Source organism: Desmodus rotundus, chromosome 6 (assembly GCF_022682495.2).
Source record: "Desmodus rotundus isolate HL8 chromosome 6, HLdesRot8A.1, whole genome shotgun sequence".
In the NCBI taxonomy this organism is placed as follows: domain Eukaryota; kingdom Metazoa; phylum Chordata; class Mammalia; order Chiroptera; family Phyllostomidae; genus Desmodus; species Desmodus rotundus.
In genome coordinates this window covers 138,554,406-138,582,235 of record NC_071392.1, presented here as the reverse complement: position 1 = coordinate 138,582,235, position 27,830 = coordinate 138,554,406, and the positions used below count along the sequence as shown (strand labels likewise).

The 27,830-nt window shown below is 44.2% G+C and overlaps 1 protein-coding gene across 7 annotated transcripts in view; it reads left to right on the top strand.

The window, feature by feature from the left end:
- HTR4 (5-hydroxytryptamine receptor 4) overlaps positions 1 to 27,830 on the top strand; it is a 155,075-nt gene that overhangs the window by 121,929 nt on the left and 5,316 nt on the right. For 5 of the 7 annotated variants that reach the window (XM_071221807.1, XM_053927200.2, XM_053927199.2 and 2 more), the window contains one exon: positions 5,585 to 6,368. The exons of the other annotated variants lie outside the window; for them this stretch is intronic. In XM_071221807.1, coding sequence (XP_071077908.1) covers positions 5,585 to 5,675 — 91 coding nt within the window. In that variant the 3' untranslated portion in view covers positions 5,676 to 6,368. Of the gene's footprint in view, positions 1 to 5,584; positions 6,369 to 27,830 lie in introns of those variants that run through there. 7 annotated transcript variants of the gene reach the window in all.

Here is a 27,830-nt window from a genome sequence, read left to right as displayed (position 1 = left end):
TCTCTGCAATTCAGTTTTCCCATCACCTGATAGAGGCTGTTGTCACTTGCTTGCTCCTCGCACAATTTTTTACCATGTTGGTATTCTACCCATACGATTACTGATTTACTATTTGTCTTTAAATACATTTTTACTCTAAAATATACTCGTAAAGGAAATTATATCATGATCTTAAATGTAAAGCCATGTAGAGAAGATGATTTAAAAATAAATGCAATGGAAACAAAAAATATTATTTGTATAAATTATTATTAAAATTTAACTTGATGCAATTGCTTGCCAAAGGCTCGGAGTCTGAGGCCTGGTCTCCATTTGTTAGCTATGACAGACTTGGAAAAGCCAGAGTGGGACCAAACTGAGTCTTTGTCTTTAAAGTAAGCAGACAGATCACCTTGAGAAGGTATAGAAATGACTGACCACTGTTTTACAGCTGAAACTAGCACTGTATGTCCACTATAACTGAAATATAAATTTTTAAAAATAATTTTTAAAAGATTTAATAATAATAAAAGAGCAAAAGAAATAGTGAATTCCTTTACTGAGATTCAGATTATTTAATGTTGCACCCATTGGTTGGCAAATCACCCATGGAACACATCCCACGCCTGGAAAATACTGGGTCTTCTGGAGTCAGTATTCTATTCCTGTTGACAGCGAATCTAAAGTCGAGTAAAGAAACTGACCTAAGGCACTACCGTTTGAATAAGGTAACTTACTGATAACTTAGTGTGTGCTCACTATTTACAGGCAACTTGATTAGTTTTTATCAGCTCATTGTACCCAAACATTCCATTTTTTTCATCACATAAAGAATACCAAAAATACATTGCTTATGCATTTTCCTTTTTTTTTTGCCTTCTCATATTCACAATTCATCACCAAGTCTTTTCTTATTTCTTCATCAATATCATGAACCAATAAATACCCCCTCGTCCACTTTGTTAAACTGCATTCATTTCAGTGTTTTCATTCCGATCCCTTTTGGAGCATCACCGAGAGCCTCATACTGCCAGCTCTGGCCTTTCCCACCCCTGTATTTTCTCTTTGCTGCTCACTGGAAGTCTCCGGGTCTAAGCTCTGCCTCAGGGATGAGTACAGTAACTGGATATTCACCTATTCAAGGAATATCATCCCCCCATGGGCATAAGAGTCACCTGAGAACACCTTATAAAAATGCAAATTTCTGCTCTTCCTACTTCACCTCTGCCCTCTCAGTCAGCTGTCAGAAGTGTGGTGTGGGTCCCGGGAATCTGTGTTCACTGCAGCTACCCACGATAATTCTGATGCACTAGTCTCTGGGCCACTTTGTGAAAGGTGACTTAGCCAATGTTTCTTTCCCTCCAACTCCTCCTCCTCCTTGCCCACCAACTCCTCCCCCTCCTTGCCCACCAACTCCCCCTCCTCCTCCTCCTTCCTCTTCTGGAACACAGATAGTGATAAGTTGATTTCATCAACTGTTAATATTAAACTTCATCCCAAAACTCTTCCCACCACACAAATAATTTCCACATTTCCCATGGACAGAATTCCACGATTGGGAGGCAGCATGCCTGATTTATAGCACTGGGTCTACACTACCCATCAATCCATCCATGCCCCTGCACTGACCTACTTCTCCTAAAATTAAAATAATACTCTGTATCCTCCTTCCTTACATGTTTGTGTTGAAGATTAAATGTGGGAAAATATATACAAATGCTTCATAAATTGCAGAGGATTTTCACAAAACTATTACAACAAAAAACTATTTAGAAATACTTCTGTTAAAATATTGGAGATTCTTTTTTAATGGTGTTTTGCATCAGGGGTTTTGAGCAACTCTGCCAATGTTTCTGATGCAGCATATGTTTGAGGAGAGGCAGTTGTGGTCTCGCTGCATTTTAAGTTGTGGCATCTCAGCCCTTCCCTAGCCCATCCTGCTCAGACACATTTAACAGCTTTGCAATGTAATTTCACAGACTCAGAAATTGAGGTCTTTCAGATTCTTTAACACAAATCCAAAAATTACACCCCCTTGTGTTTCCAGTGAAACTTCTTCCCTCCACACAGAATATAAAGTGTCAGATACTAACAATAGAATATTAAAAGGCAAATTTGAAGCAATTACCCACAGCTTTGGAGAACAGTCCAACACACAGCTGGTGCCCAATCAGAAGGTTTGCATCTGTCACCTACCGTCTCTGCTACTCATACAATCAGAATGTCAGAGCTGCAAAGGATCTTATAGATAATCCTCCTCCTCCTTTAAAAGATGGGAAAGTGAGTCACAGCAAAGGGACTAAGTCATTGAGTCACATATGGAAGGAGGCTAAAAAGGCATTAGAACACAGGTCCCTGTCTCCTGGTTGACTGCTCCCCTGTTGCACTCAGCTGCTTCCTTTGCTGAGTTAGTATGATGACCTTGGAGTTTAAAGTGAAAGTGGTTTACTCAGTGTGAAGGCCATGTGTGCCGAGTGTGATCTTTTGTACTGGAAAGAGGTCTCTTGGGGTACAGCATATGTGGCCATAATTTTTGTATCTTAAATGAAGACCTAAAAGGCAGATGACACTAAACTGTTAAGTGTTAACAATTAGGTTAGTACAATAGTGTAACCTGACAGTGACACAAGCCAACCAGCACCCAAGATCGTTCTGTCATTTTTCTCAAGTTCCCCATTTGCCCTGCCTGCAGGGAGTTGGTTGAGAGTTCTCCATAGGGTTAGAGGTTGGGCCATTGTCCTTCTTTCTCTCTTTGGCAAGGGCTATGTTGATGTGTCCTGAATAAAAAGAAGTGATGCCGAGCATCTATTAGCAAGTCCACAGTAATCTCGATCTTTTTTTTTGTAGATAGTGAAAAGCCTTCATGATATTAATTTTTGCTTATTTATTAAGCATAAACTTTTAAAAATTTTCTTGAATTTATTAGAGTGACAATAGTTAATAAAATTATATAGGTTTCAAGTGTACAATTCTAAAATATATCATCTGTCTATTGGGTTGTGTGTTCACCACCCAAATTCAAGTCTCCTTCTGTCTGCGTTTGTCCCCCTTTTACCCTCTTCTACCTGCCCCCTGGCAATATAACCTTTTGAAAACACTTCTCAAGGACCTTCTCATTCTCCCAACAGCTCTGGTGCCTTCCCAGACACCCAGCTCTGTGACTCTTCCTGCCTCATTTGTCATCTTCTCTCCCCATCCTTTATGTTTATTAACCCAGCCTTTTTCTCTGACTTTGCCCTCCATAGTTTCCCCCTGCTTTTGCAGGGTTTTTCCCCTGTCACCTAGATTGCCCAGGCCTGCATCACAGAAAACTCACATGCCTCTTTAATGGGCAGGAGGGGTTGGCAGGAGAGCCCTATGTTAACCTCTCAGTCACACTGTGTTTCAGTAAAATGGAGGTCACTTCGCACTGTAGACTTCCCATAGATGGAATAGATAAACTCTTCATTCCTGTACATACTCCTTTTACCTTGGAGTCCATCACAGTGGGACAAGAAAATGGTAGAGATAGCAGCACTGGACTTAGGAGGGGCAGTTCTCAAGATGACCAGTAATGATATATCAGGACAAGTAAGAGCACAGATTTTAGTATCAAAAATGACCTAAATGGAAGGCCTGATCCTCACATTATTAACTGAGTAAACTCGGGCAAGTTATTTAAACTCTGTGAAACTCAGTTTCTTTATCTGTTAAAGAAGTATAAAATACATGAATTAATGCATAACACACAGGAGCTGCCCTAATGGGTGGTTGTTTCATTGTTGATAATAATGATAATAAATATTATACAAAGGGAATTGGGCTAATGAGAAGTGAGAAACCCCTCCTTCCTTCCTTTCTATTCATTCTTTTTTAGGAAAATAGGCATGTTCAATGAATGAGATAGATAAACATGTTGGGGGAGCTATGTAAAAACGTGAGACCACAGCTTGAATTATGTAGTGAATTTATACCTGAAAGTTATATGTGGCAAATCTGGAAGAGGGAATGTATAACCAAAGATAAATCAAAAGCTATGTTCAGAGCAAGTAGCAAACCCAGGGATAGTTAGATCTCATTAGGGAAGAAATCGTGCATATTTTGTTTTAATAAGAATCGTCTTCCAACTGGAAATGAGAGAACATTATAAGGAGAAAATTGCTGTCCAGAATCAAGGAGAACATTTTACTGTCTCTGAGCCAAGATGGATTCTACCTCAGAGGATTAAAGGAACTGGTTGATAGGACCTCTACTGGTGCTCTTTGGGGGACTGGAGAAATGATGGCAGCCTGGAGACCAGTAAATATTGATCCAGTTGTTAAAGAAATACTAAAGCTAGACTCAGGAAACTATACACTCGTAGCTTGAAATAGATCATACCCTAATTCTAAGACAGTTATAACACAGATCACTTGAGAACAAGAGTCAGTGTCATTTCGTTAAAAGTAAATCATGTCCTCGTGAACATGGACCACAGTATGGGAACTGTGGGGTGAGGGGAGGGTTTAGGTGGAGGTGGAAGGGGTATAAGGGGGATAAATGGCGATGGAAAATAAGTAAGTAAATAAATAAAGCATACCAACTAATTGAATGATCTGTTAGGACCCATTCATTTACTACTTAGCAGAGACGTTTCAGCAAGACATTGGACAAAACCTGCCATGGGTGGGCCCATCCTCAGGCACACTGAACGTCACTGGTTTGCTGTGAAGGCCGTCTGTGGTGGTGCGCCACAATTCTCAGTGTCGGCCGTGTCCTAACACTAAACTGAAAGGTCTTGTTAGCAATAAAGGAGCTGACCTTCCTATGTGCTTGTAAAATCCTTTAGTCTAGTTTGAGTCAATGCTAAATAATCACATCTTGAATGAGGAAATTGTCATTATTTAGAATGATCTCAATGAGCTAAAATGATACCAGATCAATGAAATGAGATTTAATTGAGACCAGGGTAATGTCCTATATTTTGACTCAAACAAGCACAACAATAAATTGCACCAATGTGATAAGAACCGCAGGAATTGACAACTGCTTGTATCCAAAGCATACAAGCTGACAACAAACTCAATATAAGCCGGTAGTATATGACCATAGTCAGAAATGAACTTAATGTTGACCATGTTCATAGAAGTCACCTAAACTGATAATGAAAAGTGAATGACATGTGAGGGTCACTGTGTAGATTTATGCTCTTTCCTGGTACTCTATTTTAAGAGAGATAATCTTAAAATAAGGATTGTGTTCAGAGGACAGTGCTCATTATGGGGACTATTCTGGAAGCCATAATTTCCCATGATCTATTAGAGAAATGTGTAGCCCAGAGAGAGAAAACTTGGAGGATGTAATTAGTAGAGGGAAGAATTTTAAGTGGGCCTGCAGGGCATAGTAGTTCACTAGGAAGACAGATTTGGGGTAAACATTAGTAAGTGCTTTCTAACAATAATAACAAGCTCTTTCAGTAAAATTGCTCAGAAATGAAATGTCCTGCTCTAGAGATCCCTACACAGGGACCAACCAGCCCCCCCGATTGCATGCCATGGGGGGCTTTTCTGCATGGGTGGGCTCTTCACGAGATCCTCTGTGATGCCCATTCCTACTCTGAGGTTCTGTGGTCTTCTCCCCTCTCCAGGGATGCAGTGGAGTGTGGTGGCCAATGGGAGAGTCAGAGCCACCCTCCAGCAACTTCTCCTTTGGTGGCTGCTCAGCCCTGTGACACTTAGTCCCCTGAGGCAGTGACTCAGAAGACAGCCATCCCTCCGGGAGAGGGCCAGGTCCCACCTAAGATGCTGCTCCTGCATGACTGCACCTGGTATTCTCTTTGCTCAAGGCTTCCATCTGTCCATCCACCCGTCCTTTGTGGCAGGCCCTCCGTGCCCACCAGGCTCTTCCTCTGGGATTCCAGCAGGCGATATTTGAGGGAGTCCAGGGAGAGCACGGCCCCCTTGTTCACTGGGGGTTCTCCTCCAGGACACCCACCTTCCATGAAGGGATTTTTTTTATTTCCCAGAACTCCTTCCTGACTTCTCATCCTTGCCTAACACTGTCTGTTGTTTCTTTACTGTGCCTGGTCAGTTTCCCTCATGTTCCAAACATGATTGCTCACTGTATCCTATCTCAGCCTTAGGTGTCGCTAAATATGCCTTCTTTTCTGTGCCTGCTCACGGGTGTTGTCAAAACACATTCTCTTTGTGCTTGTCTTGGTCAGAGTCATGTTCAAATCTCATACGTCTTGCTTGTTTTAACTACTCACTGTCTCCTCTCCTCTTGGTCTGTGCCAGACACTAGCACACTTGCCTCCCAGTGTCCGGGTCCAAATGTGTGTCCTCCTGGCCAGCCCCCATGTCAGCCACAGACTTCACCTACTCTGCCTTATGTCTGGTGTCAGTCCTTCTCTTCAGGACAGGCTTCACTTATTTATCATGGAAGACACTGGGGCAAAGACCTGCCCAAGGAAACCGGTCTCTGCAGCGACCTTGGAGGGAAGCCGAAGACAGATAGCTTCCCCACCAGTGCCGTGGCCTCAGCTCTGAGACACCTGCCTTGCTCTTGAACTAGAGCAGCATCTTGTCCTAAGGAGCCTTGGGCAGGGCCGGCGGTACTGTAGTGCTTATTAACAGACTTTGGAATCTTTTCCATGAGCTCGTGGGGTGGCCCACAGCATTAATTTGTAACCCTGAATTCTGACCATGTTGCTCTTGAAGGAGAGAACTGTTGGGAGCTCATGCCACTGAGACCTGTCATTCACTGCAGTTCCCGCAGCCCCGGCCCCCTGCCACGGAGGAGGCAGGACCAAGCAGTGCCGGAGGTGGAAAACCAGTGCTTGACTTGAAGTTGAAGGACCCACATTCCAGCCATGGCTCTGTTCGATAGGCGGTGAGATCTTGACCCAACTATTCTATCCCTGGATATCACTCTCCATATCTGTCCATTGAATTTTGGAGTAGGGTATCTCGGAGATTCCTCTCTGTTTCTAGGACAACAGGATGCAGTTACAGCTGTCTGCTACCTCGAAAAGCCATGGCTTGCCTGTGTTTTGTCTGTTTCAAAGGAACTAGCCACCTCCTTTGGGCCTTCTGTACCCTTGACCTTGCCAGCTTTGCCCTTCAGATTCACCTGAATGTCTTTCATGCCAAGCTCAGTCCATGGCTCCTGCCAACTGCCCCAAAGTGAATGTCACAAAGAAGTAAATGACATCACATCCCAGAGCCATGGGAGGTTTTAACTTTGATCTTGGCTGTGATTTGATAGCATCTCAGGACTTTGTATACTCACTTTGTTCCTGCTGCTTAAGAAGTGTCAGTTGCCATTTCTGTTGATGTTTACTTTAGTCCTGGAATCGAACTGGACAGGAAAGGGACTTTGGAATGAGGAAGAGGAGATTGCCTCCAAACCATCCAAAAGAAAAAAAAATCTGTCCTGTGAAGACTTAATTTTATTGGGGAAAAAGTCCTGCCTTAAGAAAGGGAAATAGCCTCTCAAGCGAGAGTGTTCTTTAGAACTCCTGAATGCTGTTGAGAAATACTGCACCATGTGAAACACTCTGTGGGAGGCCGGGACTCTCGCTGGTCCAAGAAGCAGATTCAGCTGGCATCCATTCTTATCACATGTGAAGAAAGTTTAAGTCCTGCCTTGCACCTTGACTCTTGCTAGACCAATCCCCTTTGCTTTTTAAAGTCACTGTCCTCTGCCTTTACTAGATTGGGACTTAGGACCATTTAAAGGTTGATTCTTTTCTAATACAAAGGAGGGAGTGGTAAGACTCTGAGTCCCAAGGCTGTGAACCTGGCAGTCAGACCCAAACTGTGTGCTCCGATGGCTGCCTGCGCTGCCCACCAACTCCGTGAGCACATGCACTGAATCAATGGCTGATTTACTGTGTGACCCCTCTGCATTCTGGGAGAACCTCTCTTGCCTACGTCACAAAGTTGTTGTGATGATAAATGGTTTTTGTAAAAAACATCCTGTAAATCATAAAATACCATTCTGTATGTTTATTATTACTTTGGATGCTTCTGAGCTCCCCAGAACGAAGAATTCTTCACCAAGAGATGAACCAATTTAGAGAATAAGCTTTTTGTATTGAAAGCCAATACCACAGGAGCACCATTTTGGGGCTCCAGTCTTCCACATCCATCCTTCTTTGTTTGGCTACTACAGGTTGTGCAACCCACATGACATTGCAAATACATACACCACAAACCCTTCATTTGATGGGAGTTTGTTGTTGTCAAAATAAAGGAGTGGGTGGGGAGATACAGGGATTAATTTTGGTAAGAATGAGCCAAACTTCATGTAACTTCAAAGTAACATGGAATAAATTCAAATGCCTTTTGCCATGAAAACATTTATTTGGAGGAAAAGGGTCACCAAAATTATCCCTAGCCTATAAATTATATTTCAAAAAACAACAATCCTCAAACGTGGACCAGATTACGAATGAGCAGCTGACGAGGATGTTACACAAAGAATCTGCTAAGACACTGAACCAGATAACTTTTGAAATTTTGCTAATCTGGCAGTCTGTGTAAATGATTATTAGTTATAGTTTAATTTTATTTTGCTAGCACTTTAATTTTGTTTACATTGTTAATAAAGTAGAATTACAAGTGGGGCCACTTGTCCAGGTCTCAATGCACACTGAGCCTCCCTGTAACCAACATGTAAACTACACATGTGCCCCTTCCATAGAACATGGAACTTAGTTATATAATATCAAAGGGTTATAAATGTTAATGATGGCTGTAACTTCAGCTTTATGAAATTGTTAGTTATAACTGTGATTCATCTGAAGCTTAAACTCTGAAGGCATGAGGATCCTCGAGTCTAATTCGTTTCTGTGGGAAGCACCCTTGGCTTTATGATGCAGACTTTTTTGATACACTTCCCAAAAAGGCATTCTGAGAAAAACAGGAGCCTATGTAGACTTGTTTTTTTAATTGATAAATTCTATTTATTGATAAACATTAATAAATTACATGTATGTTTACATTTGTGCATTCTGTAAATGTTTATATAAATTACATATCGAGGGAAATCTTAAGACTTAAAACTAGTAACTGAATTTTGAATACGCAATAAAATACCAACAGCAGCCCCTGTCTCGGTTCTCTGGAGCTTCTCTGTAAGCTCCGTAGACCAACCCATCCCTCCAAAACTTTGGGCATTTGATGCTGGAGAACATTCTGACTCCAGTATTAGGTTCTCCTCAAGGTGAAGCCAGAGGCTCAGGACTGCTGGATGACGTGATTCTACCTGTCTGTGTGGACCTTCGTCAGGGCCTTGAGCAGTAGGACAGATCTCTCTGCCATGGTCATCCCAAAAGCAGAGGGTGGGGAAGGATCCAGGGCAGCCACTCTCAGGGCATAAGCCCTGGGAGCCATTCCCAGCTGCATGTACATCCACAGGGCTTGGATGGAGGCTACTAAGCATGTGCCTTTTTGCTGAAACATTTTTCGGTGTCATGAACCCCAGGAACCCCCCCCATGAGTCCAGCCCCCATGCTCTGGAGTCTTTAGGGTGTTAGGCCTAGAGTATGTCAGTGAAATTCTAGTGCTATTACTTTTATGTAGGGGCAATGGACAGAGCCCCATTGGTGGTCAGGGGCAGGGTATTTGTGCCAGCTCCTCTGTCTAACTCTTGGGGACTACACCATCTCACATATCAAATGCAGAGGATGGACAAGAATTAGGTTTTCAAATCAGAGTCCTTCACACACAAATTTACCTGGAACTCCATTGCACATGGGCCGAAATAGGGTAGGGTATAGTATAACTGGATCCTCCATCTCTGCTCATTGTGTTTCATCCCTGGAAAGAGCCTTAAAATTCTAAGCAGCTGAACCAGACACTCTCCTCTGGAGGTCTGCGATGGTGTTTGGTTTTCCTCCCCTGTAGTTTTTCTAAAAAATTCATGAAGCCTCTGTGGTATTTATCCAGATGTATTTCCTCAGAATCACAACTGTCCACTCTTTTACAAAACTTCTTCCTCCATACAAAAAAACCCCCAAAACCCATAAAGCTCAGCCCTGGCTGGGTGGCTCAGTTGGTTAGAGTGGTGTCCGCATATGCCAAAGTTGCAGGTTCAATCCCCAGTCAAGGCACATAAGAGAAACAACCAATGAATGTGTAAATAGGTAAATCAACAACTCTCCTCTCTCTTTCTCTCTCTCACCCCACCTCTCAAATCAATAAATTTAAAAAAATTCTCAATGTCTTGCAACTTTCATCCTAGAATGACAGTCTGAGCCATAAGCCCCCTGCAAAGCATCTGCTGTGTCCGGACAGAACTAGACCTTGGATACTCAGCTAGCCCAGCCTGAGGCCACTGTCCCCATTCTTTGTCCCCATTCTTGCTTTTCTTTCAAATTGCCTTTCTTCACTTTGGAGCAGCCATTCTCCCAACCCACCCAAGGGTGGGAACTTAGCATTGGTTCAATATTTACTATATGGTAGATAGTTTTTATTTGTTATATACCTTACTTTTATCAACAGCACTACAATATTCACAGATTTATTTTTTTAGACATCTACTTTGTGTTAGAGGTTAATCAATAGATAATAATGACAAGGTCTCTGCTTTCTCATCAGGAACCAGAAAATTAACAAGGAAACATATATGCATGAATTAGACAAATTTAGGTACAGTGCTATAAAGAATATGGAAAATAGAGATGAGGCTGAGGTGTGCATGTGGTCTGCATGGAAGGAAAGCTACATGGAACGGGACCAGCCCTGTGAGCTGGGACAATATGCTGGAGAGCTGTCAGTCATGTGTGGATGGGAGGAACATGATGCCATTGAAGGATACCAGCAAACACAAGACTCTGAGGCAGAAATGAGCTGTGCATGCCTGGCTGGCACTCAGTAAATGTGGGCAAAGTGGGAGGAACCTGATAGTAATTCAATAGCATTCAATACTGTTGATTAGTTACTTCCTATGTGCCAAGCTTGGTGGGAAGCATTGTGTATGAAACCCTACAGGTAAGTATCATTTTCCCATTGTGTAGATGAAACTGAGCTGCATATCATAGAGGTGACCGGGAATTTGCCCAAGGACACAGCGATTACCCAGGCCCTGCTGGCCTAGCCTTTCTCCCCCACACATCACTTGCAGAGGGAACTGAGTCACCGGAGGTCGTTAGCTTGAGCAGAAAGAACCATCCTTGAAGCAGATGAATTCTCATCTTGCACATCTTTCCCCCTTTGCCTCTCTTCTTTCTCCTTGGAGTATTGGCTGCCTGTAAACAAAGATGCATTTACACAGTGGTTCTTCATCAATTTTAAATAAGTAATTCCAAAAAGCATCTAATTAGAAGTAAACACCAATTCTTGGACAGCCAGAAAGTGGTTTGCTATTAAAACTCTTCATTTTATCAGACATAGGAGGGAATTCAAGCTGGTTATATAATCAGCAGGTTTTCCTCCTGCATTTCCTTATCTCCATCCTTTCTGACATCATCCTTCTACAATCAATGCTATCTTTCATCTGACTGGGCCTTTAGGCAGTACAACCCAGTGTATCCCTACCAGATTATTCATTGCCTACCAAACTCTGGGCTCTCCGTAGTTTTTCTAAGTCTACTGTTAACTGCTTCCCCTCCAGTTATTCCTCTTTATCCCTGCAGAGCAGACCATGCACTCCTGGTTCCACGCACTTTCTCTTTGTATTTCCACCTTCTGTCTATTGGTCCTGCTTTCTTTTTACTGGATGTACGTCTCCCAGTATCTTTTACAAAGTCTGTCTCCAATGCCACCTTCTACTTGAAGTCTTCACCAGCCTCCAGGAAAACATGGGGTTTTGGACCTATTTCAACCCCCAAAGCACTTTATTTGTCCTTCTCTTAGGACATGGGGCCAGGCTTCTCCATGGGGGTCACTATTCCTGCCCTTTCTGAGCTTCCGTACCAGATTTTGGGCTCCTTGAGGACAGGAACCAATTCTTACAGGTCATTTCTTTTTTCTCATGCCCAACTCAGGTTTTTGTGTTCTGGAGCTGTCCAATAAATTCACTGAATCTGTCTTCAGAAGAATTTGGAGCTTTGCGCTGTTTATAGTGTCTACACTGCACCATCCCACTGATCTCTTTAAACCCCAAATCCTGCTACTACTCTAATACTTCGCCTGCTGCCAAGGCTGCAGCCTCCTGATAAGAGGAAAACCTTTCTGTGACAGTTTTGAATAAAATCAAGATATCCTATTTCTTGCAAGGAGCAAAAAGATTAGAGTTTTTAAATACCACTATTTCCCTGATTCGTAGCAATCTTTTTTCCTTTTTTAGTATTGAAAAAAGAACTTAAGCTTAAAGGGTTGTATTGATAGAACGAGGTGATGAATCAGACCGAAGTTGGGTGAGTCACTTGACATTGTTTAATCCTAGAGACCACTGGACTCTGTGTCACCAATGATGGCATTTATTGGGACAGCACTGAGCACAGAATGGGTGGAAGGTGGGATCAGGACACCGTGAGAGTAGCTCAGGCTAGAGTGTGACAGAGAATGTTAAAGAAGATGCCAGAGAATGTGTCCTTTCCCCCAGCATCTTGACGACTTGCTGTACGACTCTGCATGTCCTTGCCCCTTTCTGGCTTAAGTTTTACTATCTATACATTGGGAAGCTTTCTATGGTCAGGAACTTGGGCTTTGTCCTTAGACAGACATAGGTTTAGATTCAGGCTCCATCAATGACTGTGTCTGACTTTGGGCAAGTTCTGACCATCTGAGCTTCAGTTTCTTCTTAGCATAAGGGTAATGATGGCACATCCCCCAGAGTGTGGTTGTGGGGCTTCCATGAGTCAAAGCTAAACAGTGGAGTATAGTCCCTGGCATAGAGTAAGTGCTCACCGAAAGAGTAAGAGCTAGCTTACTCTAAAAGCTAGCTCTTACTGTTATCACTCTGCAGCCCATGACATTGGGAATTCCAAAGCTGCATGCAGAGTCCTATGCAAAGGGTGTTGAGGAACTGGGGGTGGAAAGTGGGGAAGGCGGCAGGCAGGGGTTGTCCCTATGCCAGTTATCCACTCATGAAAGGGGCATGCATGCTATTCAAAAGATGATGGAGATGGTCCAGGATCTGGTTAAAGAATCAGGGGCGATTGACATGATGAGCATACACAAGAAATGGAGTTCAGTTGTCATTTGGTGTATCCTTACCTTCTCCAATTCATGAGTTTCCTAAACAATAGTCACTCTTCACCAAGGGGTAAGGGGACTCAAGTTTATTGAACACCTAAGCTGTCAGTGCTATCTGGACACTTTATACATCTTATAACACATAATCCTCAAAAAAAAAGCACTGTCTGAATTGAATTCTAGCTTCCCAACTTGCCAGCTGTGTTTCCTTGGGCAAGTTAATTAACTTCTCTGAACCTCAGTTTGTTCATGAGTAAAATAGAGGTGTTGGCACTACTTGTGAAGTTGTATATTTTAAATAAAATTGTGTATGTGATGGCAGTTACAATACCACCTGCCAGATAATTGGGTGTTTTTATTATTATTTTCATTGTTATTTTATATAACAACCTCCTTTTTGTGGATAAGTAAAATGGCGCTTAAGGAGACCAAGTTCCTGAACCGACGTCACACAAGTAATGATGAGCAGAGCCAGGATGCAGACTTAGATGTGCCTCTCTTGAGAATCCAGACTTTATTTTTCTGCCTGTGGAGAAGGTAAGAGACAGGAGCAATACCATCAAATTTGGAAGAGACACACCCTCCAACAGTAGAAGACATTTTATAACATGTATGAGTGTCGTGGTAGCCTGGACTGATAGTCATTTAAACTGGTCCGGAAAGTTGGATGAAAGGTCAGACATTATCTTTGCTTTTAAAAACTTGGTAGAGGTCAGATAATTTAATTTTGGTCTAGTCTTTCTCAGTATTGAATGCCATTAGGGGGTTACGTCATTTCATTCCAGCCTCGGTGCCCTGAATTGGCATGGTAATCATTTGTATATGGTCTTCTTGTCAACAGGGTCCAAATGGGGACCCATATGCCACAGCTTAATAATGAAATTCTTGGCCAGAACACAGCCCACACCCATCCTCTGCCCCACATTCTTTCCCCAAAGCCTTATACCAATCTCTATCACCCTCAGGAACTTGCTGTGGAGGGGACTATGAGTCATCCATGACTGAGGCTTTGAGGAAGGGAAGTCAAGGGTTTCATAATACCAAGTGAAAAGCTGCTCTCCGGCTGAGCCAAGGCCCTAGGCCTGGTGAGCTCATGTCCCAGCCAGCCAGGGAGAGTGTGGGCAGTTGGTCAAGGGGATGTGACTCAATGGAAGGAACCAGGAAAGAGTAGTCTTATCAGGGTCACCCTTATCACCACATCTCCCCTCAACCCAGAGCCCTCAGGAAACATCGAACTTACAAAAGTAAAAGGTCACTGTGATTCCAGAATTCTGTGTCATCTAATAGCAGCCGTCTCAGTGGAGAGCCGATGCTATTTATTTTCTAATTTCCTGGCATTTATTGGCTATTCAAACCTCCCTATTGCAGCTGATGGTTTCACTTGTGTTAGCCTACGTGATGGGGAAAACCAAAACAATATAAAACACCAATTCCAAATCCACCTTGAATTCTGCCCTCACTGCCTGGGGACTTCTGGCAAGCCACTCTGGGTCTCAAATTTCCCATGAAACAAATGTCCCAACCTCCCTCACTCATAACAAATTGTATTTATTTACTTGGCAAAAGTATTTGTGCTGCTATAGGAGAGATTAAATCAATCAATAAATGCTCGTTGGCCTTCGATGGCTTCCACGTTAGGAGGTAGGAAAAGATGCAATCACAAAAACTAAAAACCAGGTAAAAAGTAATGCATCCAGTGAGGGTAATGAAGACACAGTATTCTAAAACATATGAGACCAGGCAACATATGCAAAGTATTACTGTTATTATTATTCTTTGTCTGGTACTCCTGGTGGGAAGTCATCTCTGACTTCTTTACCATCTATGTGCCTTGTATTTAGTCTCCAAATTCTCTTCCTTTGAGAAGACCTATATCTAGTCTTTTCCCTCCAGTTTCACTGGCACCTCTTAGAGCTCACTCCCAATCACTCCTGCCTCATACTACGTAACTACCAGTAATTCTTTTGTCCTTTACACCTGTATAGGTTAATCCACTTTTTTTCAGTCACACATGTACACATGACCACTAACAAAAAGAAAACGGTGAAGTGCCCCAGCTGATGTAGCTCAGTTGGTTGGGCATTGTCTCTCAAACCAAAAGTCCACCAGTTCAGTTCTCCATCAGGGCACACGCCTGGGCTGCAGGTTCAGTCCCCTGTTGGGGTGCATACAAAATGCAACCAATTGTTGTTTGTCTCCCATATCAATGTTTCTCTCCCTCTCTTTCTCACTCCCTTCCCCTAGAAAGGAAGGAAGGAAGGGAGGGAGGGAGGGGAGGGAGGGGAGGGAGGAAGAGAAGAAAGAAAGAGAGAGAGAGAGAGAGAGAGAGAAGGGAAGGAAGGAAGGAAGGAAGGAAGGAAAGAAGGAAGAAAGAAAAAAAGAAAGAAAGAAAGAAAGAGAGAGAGAGAAAGGAGGGGAGAGGGAGGGGAGGGGAGGGGAGAGGAAAGGAAAAGAAGAAAAGAAAACAAAGAAAAGTAAAGTGACACTCCCCTAAACTTTTCCATATGCTGGAATCTTCCATATTCAACAACTCTACTCAGAAACATAATTTGCCCCCAGTAGCCCATCAATGTGTCATTCATACCCACAACACTGTCCAAATGAAAGTAGAATGAGTAAAAACGGGCCAACTCCCACTTTGATTTTGAGCTGTCAGTTCCATATGTGACTCCTCCCTGCTCTGTGGTGACCCACCCTGCTCTTCTCCCACCCCTTGCCACTTAAAGGCCAAGGCCTGCTTCACAGACAGCGTTGACTGTAACGTCTAACCCTGCCCACCCCAGTCTAGTTCCACAGGACCTACTTTCTTGGAGCCACAACCGTAATCTCCGAGGAAAGATGCTCTCTGGCCCACACACCAAAGGGAAACATTCCAACTCCCCACCTTGGCATAAACCCTCACCACCAACAAACAGTACAAAGTGATAACGCTGTCTAATTGACAGAGACCTTTGAGTTTATATAGATTATATTTGAGTTTATAAAGTTTATATTTGAGTTTATGTAGAGTATCTCAAGAAGTAAGAGAATGAAACAACCTTCCTCACCATCCCAGGAATGGAAGGACTAATCCGTTTCATCATTATCTTCATCTTCATTCGGACCAACTTGTAGTGAACACTGGCTGTGTGGCAGGCACTTTGCTAGGTGCTAACAGTGCAAAAAAAAAGGGAAAAAAACAGCCTCAGGGTTTGTCACTGCCAGTCTCTGGGCCTGGCCATTGGGCTGGGGGGGGAAATGAAAGAGGCTCTGTGGCTTCATTCTGTGGCTGCTTTTAGCCTGCTGGCAGCCCTGCAGCAAAGTCACTGCAGCCAGCCTGAGCTGGTGGTTAATCTCCTGGGTGAACGTGCACCCCAGACAGGGGCCTAGCGAGTTGCTGTGGGACCCTCTGTGGGGGTCCTGAGGGTTTCACAAAGCATCACACTGACAGGGGCCTCTGGAAAACCTAACCCTGATCGCTGCACACCAGCAAGTTCATCTTTCCCTTTTCCTCATCAGGAAACTAATACACCGCAACAATTTTATTATAGTTCTAACATTTAGGCCATTTAGGGTGTAATAAAACTCTTTGAGAGCCTGATAAAATCTATGGCCTTTCTGTGAAAGTCTGGACCGATGCACAGATTTTTAAATACAATTCCAAGAACTTCACTGATTCCCTGATGTAGAAACCCAAGGTTAAAATAAAAATGTCTGCTTTAATGTGAGACTGTAATAGTGGCTACGACAAATATTGACTTGATGAAGTCACAGAGTCCTCCCTATTGTTCGGCATCTGGCTTGTTGATGTATTTATCTCAAAGTCATAAACACAATTTCCAAGTGCCATTTCTGTCAACAGAATGGTTCATTATAGAGATCTTATTTCTTTACAGAACATCTTTCCTTTCCACAGAGAACGCTATGGAAATTATCACATAAATGGTTGCAGATATCCTATGAGCTGCCAAAAGAATACGTCATTGATTTCACTTACAGGCTCAAATGCAACGTCAGAAGAGGTTGAGCAAATAGCTGAGATTTTGTTGAATCACGAATTCAATCAGAAATCAGAATTATTGCACTCAATAGAGATTGATGGCATGCCTACTGTGTGCCAGGCACTGCACAAGCCATTGAGTCTGCTCAGTCTTCGAGTGCTGTCTTGTCTCCATGTCTGCTGCAAAAGGGAACAGTTTATTCTCTCTGGAAATTGACTGGGATGAGCCCAGCATTCCTACCTCAGTGATAATATTTTCCATTTTCACAGCGGACACAAAAGCAGTTAGAGTGTGGATTGACGCAGTTTCTGGAAGCAGACAAAACTGGATTAGAATTCTGATTTTAGTTGCTTAAGCATTTGAGTTTCTGTTTCCCTGAAAAATAGACATTATTTCTAGAGTAAGGGTCCACGAACTTACGGTGGGCCAAGTTCAGCCATTGGCCTATTTCTGGGTGACCTGTGAGCTAAGAATGGTTTTCACATTTGTAAAGGAGTGTAATAACAAAAATAGTAGACAACAAAAAACTGAACAAAAGAAAGAGTAGGAGGAGGAGGAGGAGAAGGAGAAAGAGAAGAAATCCAACAGAGATTATATATGGCTCCAAAACCTAACCATCTAGCCCTTAATAGAAAATGTTTGCTGACTCTTGTTCTAGAATCAGAATGTCTGTGTTTGAATCCTTGTGGCCTCTTAGCAGCACTATGATCTTGAGCCAATTACCCGACTTTTGCAATCTCCTTTTCTTCACATGTCACTTAGATGGTAATAGTACTTACTGCCTTGATGCAAGGGTCACATACGTTAATATGCATAAAGTGCTAGAGGCTGGTATATAGCAAACACTTGAGAAATGTTAGCTGTTGTTATTCATATCATTATTACCATCATCACCAAGTCTTTAAAACATGTTTGTATTAAAGGAGATAGTGCCCATTAAATACACATTATGTTGCACTTCCCAGGTAAGGCACTCAGTAAATGTCAGCTAACCTTGTTATTATCATCACCATCACCACCATCGTTATAGTTGTCAAAGCTCTTTCACATACATCATCTCATTAGAAGCTCCCAGCACTGCAGTGGTTGCTGTTATTACCTCCCTCTAAGAAATGAGAAACTGAAGCTCAGAGAACGAAGGGATACACGCGGACCAGGAAGAGGCAGATAATAGACGAGTGCTGGATTCTGTGTTGTGCGATGGTGAGTCCTCTTTCCACACCATGGGGCCCCTCCATCAAAACATCTGAGGGTCTGTTGTTTGTTAGTTTTCTCCAAATGATATACTTTGAGTCCTGGGAGCCTGACAAGGCAGGCAAACAGGACTGTGTTCTTCCCCGGCAGAGCTCTGCAGACAGGAAGCTGGGATAATTGGATTCTAGCCATTCAATCTCAGGACTGCATTTGTAACCAGCCTACGGCTGATGACCAAGTCTAATGGAAAAAGCCCTGACCAAACAAACAGAAGCCTCCTGCAGCACCTCATTGTTTATGCTGCAGGGAGTGAAATCCATCAGCAGCAGCCAACACTCTTCTCATAGTTCTTATCCAGGACAGGGATGGCTTCAGAAAGTGCCACGAGGGATGAGCAGAGGTACCTGGAGTGGGCACGTGTGAGGCGAGGAGCCAGGACATTTTTGACAGCAGAGCTCAGATCTGAACTGTGTTTTACTTGGTTTTGGCCAAAGGCTAGAACACATTCAAGCAAAATGTGCTCTCAGAGTGATGTTTAGAGCAAGTTTTAAGATCATAGCGGTACAGCCTCAGAGTGAGTTGATGACAACAAAGGTAATGTTTCAGAGTCAGCTCGTGAAAGGAGTCCCCGTCATTTCTAAGCAACTTTAGCTTCAACCAACTTTGGCTCAGATTTTTTTAAAAACTTTTTAGAGATTTTATTTATTTATTTTTAGAGAGAGGGGAAAGGAGGGAGAAAGAGAGGGAGAGAAACATCAATGTGTGGTTGCCTCTCACTCACCCCCTACTGGGGACCTGGCCCACAACCCTGGCATGTGCCCTGACTGGAAATTGAACTGGCGACCTTTTGGTTCACAGTCTGGCACTCAATCCACTGAGCCACACCAGCCAGAACCTGGCTCAGATTATTTTTAAAGCAGTAGGTTCAAATACAGTGTATTGTTGGGAAGTGTGTAAAGTTGTGTTTACTGATGTTATTGCTGCAAAGTAATGTAAAGGGCCCTTAAGAAGCTTCAGCCTTGCCCCTGATGTGTAGGGCAGAATGGGACTGTCCTTTAAGGACAGGGATTTGTCCGTGAGGGGAAGCTGATGGTCTGCCTCTGATTGTGGCAGTAAGCTTTGCTTGGAATCAACTCTGCGCCTTATTCCCCAGCTGTTGTCCAGGAGACACAGAGCTCTCAGTCTGAAGAACAGGTCTGTATGGCATCCCTGCCCCGGGATAACATCCCTGTGGCTCCTTATGTTGGGCCAGAGGCAGTCTTCTCTCCTGAGCCTATGGAAAATTATTTTAAGGTGTTAACTCAATATTTGTGGGTCAGACCTTTTTAAGTAGCAAAGAGTTCTTCCGAGAGTAATGAAGGTGGAGCTTACCAACAAAGGTAGGGTTCTTTGAATGTCAAAGCAGGTTGCAGGAGCTACACAGGTGTTTGAAGCATGCTGAGTCTTTATTCTGGGCATGGCCTCTTCCCTCTGTCTTCCACCAAGCCTTGTCTTCTTGGCTTTGAGTTTTTCTAATACCCGCTGCCAGGCAGTTAGCTAACCACCAACTGGCCCCGGGCCTGCCACATCACCATCCGAACAACAGCCAAGCAGCCTCATTGTGCTGCTTCCTGGGTCTCAACCTACCCCAGCTCCGTCCCCTGTTGCCAGGCTAAGTCCCTGCCTGGACCAAACATGTTAAACTTAAGAAAGGTAAGGCCGCTGAGTCAGCATGGTCTAGTGTGATTCTTTCAAGTCTATAGGCGAAGGGATGTGTGCCTTCTTTTCCATTCAAACCTACACAATACCAACCTCATGGGTTTGCGGTGAGTAAAAAGTAAAACAGTCAATGTCAAAGGTCTTTGCAAGATCATGGTCTGCAATACAAATGTAAGGGACAGTGTCTGTTTAGGGAAACACAGCTTCAACCGGGTGGGTTTTAGGTGCTCACTCCAGGCAGGGAAAACACAAACAGCCAGAGGTCAGAGGAAAATCAGGCTGTTAATTCAGCAAGCTTGATGTGGATGGGGGCCATCAATAGGGCCTTTGAAACAACTGTTTAAAGTTTTGAAAATCTAGATATTAATTTTATATTAGTATTTTAAATTTCATCTTAACGTTGCTTCAGAGTCTCCCATTAACCACATCTCCCATCTTTAAGTATAGTGAATTGCAGAAAAGTGTTTGTAAGGATTCTACCTTCTGAAATTTTCAAAGGGAAATGTTTTGTTTGTTATTTGCCAGAATTTGCTCGCTGCTTTCAGATACGTTTATAACTTACCTATATGTTGCACTCTTAAAAGTTTATTCATTATACTCCATAAGGGTATATCCAAGAAAAGCAATATAGTTATTTGCATTTAGAAGGAAACATATAAATGAATATGCGAGAGTAGTTAAATTTTTAATTAAATACTTAGTAAGGCCTCATAAAACAACATATGTGTGATTGTATGTCTGTATGTGAATATGTGTATGTATATCAAGTGTTAGTTACTATATATATGATATATGTAAGACTCCACAATTGTATCACCCCATTTGTAATCCCAGCCACACGCATACTTGAAACCACTGAACCATGCAGCAGACCCAGAGCAAAGGAGTGGCTTCAGTTCCTCCTGCGTGAAATTATAACATGGACTGGCCAGGTCCTGATTGTCTGATTTCCAGGAAAGTATGTCATGCAAAAAGATCCCTGGATTTTTAAATCTTAAGTGATTACTTAAAGCCCACTGAAAGTTTCTGAGAATTTTTCTTAAATTTTCATGGGAGATTTTCACCAAATGTGCGTAGTGTTCCTATGGTAACACTTAGCTTTGTCAGGGAAGGGTAGATACCAGGACATGTCATTGGGCTGATGAAGGACTAGAGAAACCCTGTTAAAGGGTCTGAATCACTATCTAACCACATAAGGAACTTAGAGACTTGCACTAGCTAGTAATTAATGAGCACATGCCCGGCACAACGAGCACAGAGCACACGGTGGGAATGCCTGGCTTCAGTTACCACTCTCTCTAACTCGCTCAGGCAGGGACTATTGTAATAAATGTGGAAAGTGGGGCAGGGGGAGGCCTGTTGGGAAGGGGCTCCCAAAGAATGAAGCTGTGGTTAGAATTCTGGACCTTTGACTCTCCACCCCCCTAATGGTAAATAAAATATCTAATGGGGCTAGATGAGTAAGTCATAGTTTCTATCCCATATAGTCTTGTAATTTATCTGGAAACATGCTGTGTAAATGCACACACAGGTTGCCTTTAACAAGCTACCTAAAGGGCTGTCACAAGGCTGCTTATATTGTCAAATAAATCATAGAAGCAGAAGGTGCTATGTCTGTATTAAAGAGGGGAAGGGAGCATCACACTAAGATGGTCAGAGATGGCTGTATGGAGGAAGTATCCACATCCATCCGATTATACTTCAAAGATCTTCAACATAGACGTATCATAGGAGGTGAGCTGAAGAAGAGAGCCCAAGATGGTATTGTCTGTGCCTCTGTTCTGCTGAATTGATCCAATCAAGTTGCTCTTAAAAACCCCAATTCCAGGGTCCTGCTTTTCTGCCTGGTCTCTTGCCTTGTCTGAAATGGAACTCGATGTTTTGATGAGGGAACCAGTGGGCAGAGTTAGGAGAGCATGGCAGAACCAGGAGCCCTGAAGGTGTGAAGGGGATATTTGGGTGGGGTTTCCTAATACAGGTATCTGGGGCATCTCTGGGAAACCTGAGGGAGCCATGGATGGTTCTTCCTTCTTGGAATGCGACCCAGAGTTCAAGAAGAAAAGAGTCTTGTTGCTGACCTGGCCCAGAATCTGACCGGGGATTTGGGGTCACAAAAAGGCCAGGCTTGCGGAAGTGAGGCTCTGAGAATCTTGATGCTTAGAGATTAAAGGCGTGCACTTCTGAGTCAGAGGCCCCTGGGGTTGAGTGACCGTCTTCCTTCTCACTAAGAACATTTTCTCGGTCACATTGCATCTAAGCCGCAGGTTCCTCATCAAAAAAACGGGGGTTAATAAACCTACCTAACAAGGTTAACATGAATATTGTATGGGAAATTGTACATGAGGACATTATAAAGGGCATGTTATATGGGATAATTTCTGGAAGGAGTGCAGGATGGAGCCTGGCTAGTGATGAAGAGGAGGAAGGGGAGGAAGGAGGGTGCTCTTTCTGTGCACACCTCGACCATCACCCCATGAAAGGTAACTCAGAACACCTGGTTTACGTTCTGCCTTAGCTGCTAACTAGCTGGATGGGTCACTTCCTCTCTGTGCCTGTTTCCTTTCCTGGCCAATTAAGGTAGTAACCAGCACTGGGAAGTTGCCAGTTTGCTGTGGAATTCAAATGAGATGCTACCTATACAAGTGCTTTTTAGATGTGCGGTATGGCATCACCATGCTGTGTAATGATTAGGTGCCCCGCCCCTGCCCCCCCGAAGGCACCTGGAGGCTACTAGACTGCTCATTCAGACCAAGGTCACCTGTCCACTAATCTCTGCATTTTCTTTCTTTTTTCTTTCCCCACTTCTGTTTGGCTCTTCCTCGTCTGTGGCTGTTTTCTGTTTCAACCAAAAGTGGCTGCTCCTCTATCTCCAGCTTCCTCCTGCTCTTCTGCAATAGACCAGTTCCTGTCTAGCTCTGAGCATGCTCTGTAAGTCTGTCCCTGTGTTGTGAGTTTGCCTGTATCTGTCCACTCACTTCTTCCTACAAAATGGATTCTACGTATTCTTCTGTCCTCCCCGGACCAGGATGAGTCCAGTGGGCACATCACATAATGTGGAAACCTCACAGTTGTAGGCAGAGACCCGCCGAGCCCAGAGTTCCTCCTGGGCCTCGATCGCTATTGATCTGAAGGCTGAAGATCCATACCCTTTGGGAGCTTGATTTTATGTTACACCCATTAATCTTTTAATTCTGTTTTTGGCTTCTTCCTTGTGTTTGGAGCACAACCTTCCCAAGTCCTCTGAGGGTGCTGAATTCAGCCAGTGCGATCTCGGCACTCAGTTTCCCTCCTCTGGGTTAGCCTCAATTCATCCTGAATTTCACTGAAAATCAGTGGTGAATTCCTTCATGTTTTTCATTTTCAAACAAATGATTGTGATTAAACCTTTGGGTTTTTTTTTTTTAAGTTTTAAACTGTTAAATCCTCACCCGAGGATATAGAGGAAGGGAGAAGAAGAGAGAGAGGAACATCAATCAGTTGTCTCCCAACCAGGGATCGAACACGCAGTCTAGGTGTGCCCTGACCTGGAATTGAACCTGCAACATTTCGGGGGTTGGGACAATGCTCCAACTAACTGAGGCACCCAGTCCAGACAAGTTTTAAACACTTTAAAAAAACCCTTTCATTTTGAAACACATTTATATCTGTAGAAGAACACTACAGAGATAGTGCGGGTATTCCCATACACCATTCACACAGCTTCCCCCAGCGCTAACATTTTGTATAACCATGGAATGTTTATCAAAGCTGGAAAATCAGCATTTATCTGATACTGTTAACTGCTCTACAGACTTGATTTGGATTCCCCCGGTATCAAATCTGATTTCGAGAAATTATTTTGGATTTCTAATATTAGTTATCCTACTCTACAGTAATGCCCTTGAGACATGTTTGAAATAGTTTCCTCTGCTCCAAAGGGCCCCCGATGCTTTTGCCGTATTGATTTTGGTGGACTTTCTCATGATCCTTTCCTCGCTGCAGACATCCACGATCACTGTTTCCTACAATCATGTCATTTACCACTGGTATTGCATACAGCCCCGCTAGGGTCCAGTCCCCGCTCTGCTGTGTGTGGAGAAGCCAAGCTTTTGAGAGCTGTGTGCAAGCTAAGTTCCAATATTCTGAGTGAAAAACTGAGGAAGGCAACAAGGGAAGTCCGCATCGTTGTGACAACTACTCTGATGATTCGGATACCTTCCCGAAGAATGAACAAACAAACAACTGCTCAGTGCAGGTTTCTGGGTGGGCACGGTTGCTAGATGCCTGACCTTTGAATAAATGAAGGGTTGCTGGTGAAGGATTCACAGACGCACATATGTATACACGCCCTTATGACCATTTTCTCTTCATGACTCGGGTTCTCTTAGATTAATAGCTAATGGCAAAAAGTCACAGCTCCACCACCTAGACTGAGTTCCTTGTCCCTTTATACACATTATCTTTTTGAGTCCTTGAGAACTGCTGTATACGTCGGCTTGGGCTGCTCTAGCAAAACACCACAGACTGGGGGCCAAACAACAGACATTTATTTCTCAGTTTTAGAGGCTGGAACATCCAAGATCCAGGTCCTGGTCCAGGGCCCACATTCAGTTCCTGGTGAGGAAGCTCTTCCTGTCCCGCAGACAGCCACCTTCTCATTGCATCCTCACGTGGGGCTTGGGGCTGGCAGGCAGGGTGCCAATGCTCTGGTCTCTATTCCTCTTCTCTAAGGACACTCATCTCATCATGAAGGGCCCACCATGCAGGACAGCCTCTTGGAGCACTGACCACCCCTCAAAGAAAGCATGCCCCTCGGGTCTCTTGCCTGCCTCTGTGCCTTTGCCTGGCCATGTCGTCCCTCCAGTGCCCCCGTGTCCAATGCAGCAACGGTCCCATCAGCTCTACCTTCCAGATATATCCTGAATCTGACTATTTCACAACATATCTGAGCCCCCAACATCTCTGGACACCTTGAAAATTGCTTGTGGCATGCAAAATAATAGCTGTCCAAAGAGGTCCACGTCCGAATCTCCAAAACCTGGGACTGTATCACCTTAGGTGGTGAAAGGGACTCAGCAGCTGTGATTAAGCTACTGATCTTGGGAGGTTATCCTGGATTATGTGGGTGAACCCACCACAATCACAAAGCATCCTTGTCATAGAGAAGCCAGAGGGTCAGCAACAGAGGGGGAGATGTGAAGACAGAAGCAGAGGTCAGAGCAGGGAGGCTACAAGCCAAGGAATGTAGGCAGCTCCTAGGAGCTGGAAAGGCGAGGAGTTGCGTTTTCCTCTAGAGCCTCCAGAAAGAATGCAGCTGTACCCAACACCTCGGGTTAGCTCATTGAGACCCATTTTGGACTCCATTTTGGACGTCTGGCCTCCAGAACTATAAGGCAATAAATTTGTGTTCTTTTAAGCCAATAAGTTTGAGGTAATGTGTTACAGCAGCAACAGGAAGCTAATGCACCTCCTAATTGGCTTCTGGGCTCCCTTGCCATCCTCACTCCAGTTTACTCTACACACTACAGCTAGATTGTTCCTTCAGAACATAAAGTCCTCATGAGCCCACTCTACTTACAACCTTGGTCTGCCTCCCACCACCCCTAGGATGGGCACAACCATCTTTAGCATGGGGAGCCTCCCGAGCCTTAACCCTCAACTTAGACTGGCACTACCCTGTTCTGTTCTCACAGTGCCCTCTGCCCCCACAACAGGGAGCCTCTGCACATGCTCCCCTTTTGCTGGCATTCTCCTTCCCCCTGCCTGGTTAACCTCAACCCATCTCTCAGTTCTCACCTCCATTGCTTCCTTGGTCTCAGAGCCCTCACAAACTACCTTTGGACACATCTCCTGTGACAGGCTTTCATAGCATCACCGAATGCTTCTCCCTCCCGACACTTCTCATGGTGGCCCTTTTGCATCTAACTGTGGGTCTCCTGCACTCCACCGTGAGGCCCACAAGGACACAGATGGCAAAGATTTTTCTAACTGCCCTGATATCTCCAGGGCATGGCGCAGTGTCTGGACTGTGGTAGGCACTCAAAATATGGTTTCACATAAGTAAGTGGTGGAATAAATAAATGTCCAGGATTTGATAGTCTCTTTCCTCCTGAACATCCAGAAAACACCCAGTGTGAGATCCTTGTTTCCAGGGGTTGGGGCTCCAACTTCCGTGAAGGTCTGCCTTAGGGTTGAATCTCTTTAAAGCCCTGCACCTTATATTTTAATAATTAAAACATCTTCTCACAAGTGCCCCCCGTGTGATCACTGCTGTAAGGGTGTGATAGGAAATAAAGTCGAACCATTTCGTTATAATGCCAGGCTGGGCAGGCAAAGGGGGCTATTATTATGGCACTAATTACCGCATGCGGGCTGCTCTGAGTGTGATGCTAATTGCTCAGTGAATGAATTGTAGACTCAGGTAATTGCCAAACCTAATGTGGCTCCTGCCATGTTTCAGTAAATTAATGCAAAGGTGGGGGAAGAGCCCAGCTGGGAGGGAGCTGCTTCCTGCCTTGCTGTTGCTTGAGAAACAACAGAGAGTTTTCACCTGGACTTGACTCTGTCCAGGTGCACTCACACCTCTAGGACCTGTTTCCCGCCTGCAGCTGCAGTGCTGCAGGTAAGACCCTCCACCGAACAGAGACCCAAGACTGCCACTCTGCATAGTGACAGCCGCTTTGGGGGGTTGTTTCCTGATCTGTGAAGTCCCCTTGAAGGTCTTCTTCAGCCCTACGATCAACTGCTAAGTGAACAAACATTTGATGAGCTGCTAAGGAATAGATTTCTACACCAAATCAGCAATGAAGTACTGGGTTCGAGTCTTACCTTGGTCATTAAATAGTCATCAACATTTATGGGGTCTTTTCTAGTTGGTTGACACGATTCTATTAAGCATTTTATGGACACGATCTCATGTAACGCCCACAACAACCCAGCACATTGGGAATAAGCACAGAGCTCGTCAGTGCCGGAGCCGGGATTTCGCCCCACCCATCCTGCATCCAGAGCCCGCACTCCTAACCATTCGACCCTGGGAAGGTCCCATTTTCTGAAGCTTGGTTTCTTCAACAGTGATGATTCCTGCAGTCACTGTGTATCCGGCTCTTTGCTAAGCCCTCGAAAGATGTTAATTTTATCGTTACACCAAAGCTGTGAGGTCCCTGGAACTAATGCGCTTGACCAGATCACACAACTAGTCAGTGGTGGAGCCAGAGTTGAAGGCGGTTGTTTGCCTGTAGAAACATGTGCTTCCTTCTCCCCAGTATTACACAAATCGGGGGTGAGTAGGTCCCCATGAACATGCCCACAGTCTGCTTGGAGTTCATGCACCCCAGGTAGAGAAATGCCGCATAAAGTCAGCCACTGCCACTGCAGCATGGGGGGGACCTGAATGCACGTGGGGCCGGAATTCTCAAGGCCATGTGGATGTGTAAGGTGGCCATCCAGATGGTCCCAGATCTGCTCAGATTATTCACTAACTACCAAAGGGAAAACACCAAGTCAAAGATGTGTGTCTCACAATGACTCGGGCCCACCCATGTCCAGGGAGTACCTCTGCAGGCTGCACACCATTTGAGATGCACTGTCCTCGACCAAAGTCCTGCCAAAGACATCTCAGATGATCCCTGCATCCTGTGTGTCACCCACCAGACCATGGCGACAGGACCCACCGATGCCGTAACTAGGAAACGTGTGTGTCTGCTCATCCCCATCTCTAATGAGGCCTGCTGCCTCTCCACTGCACACTGGCTGAAGGGAACCGCCCCTTGGAATAGCCATTCCAGCCTCACTCACGCCTCTTCCTGGCTACTCCTGAACCACTCGCTCATTAGCACAAGAGAAGTAGACACTTACAGAGATGTGTGAAAGGCTGCTGTAGAGGTGTGGGACACTA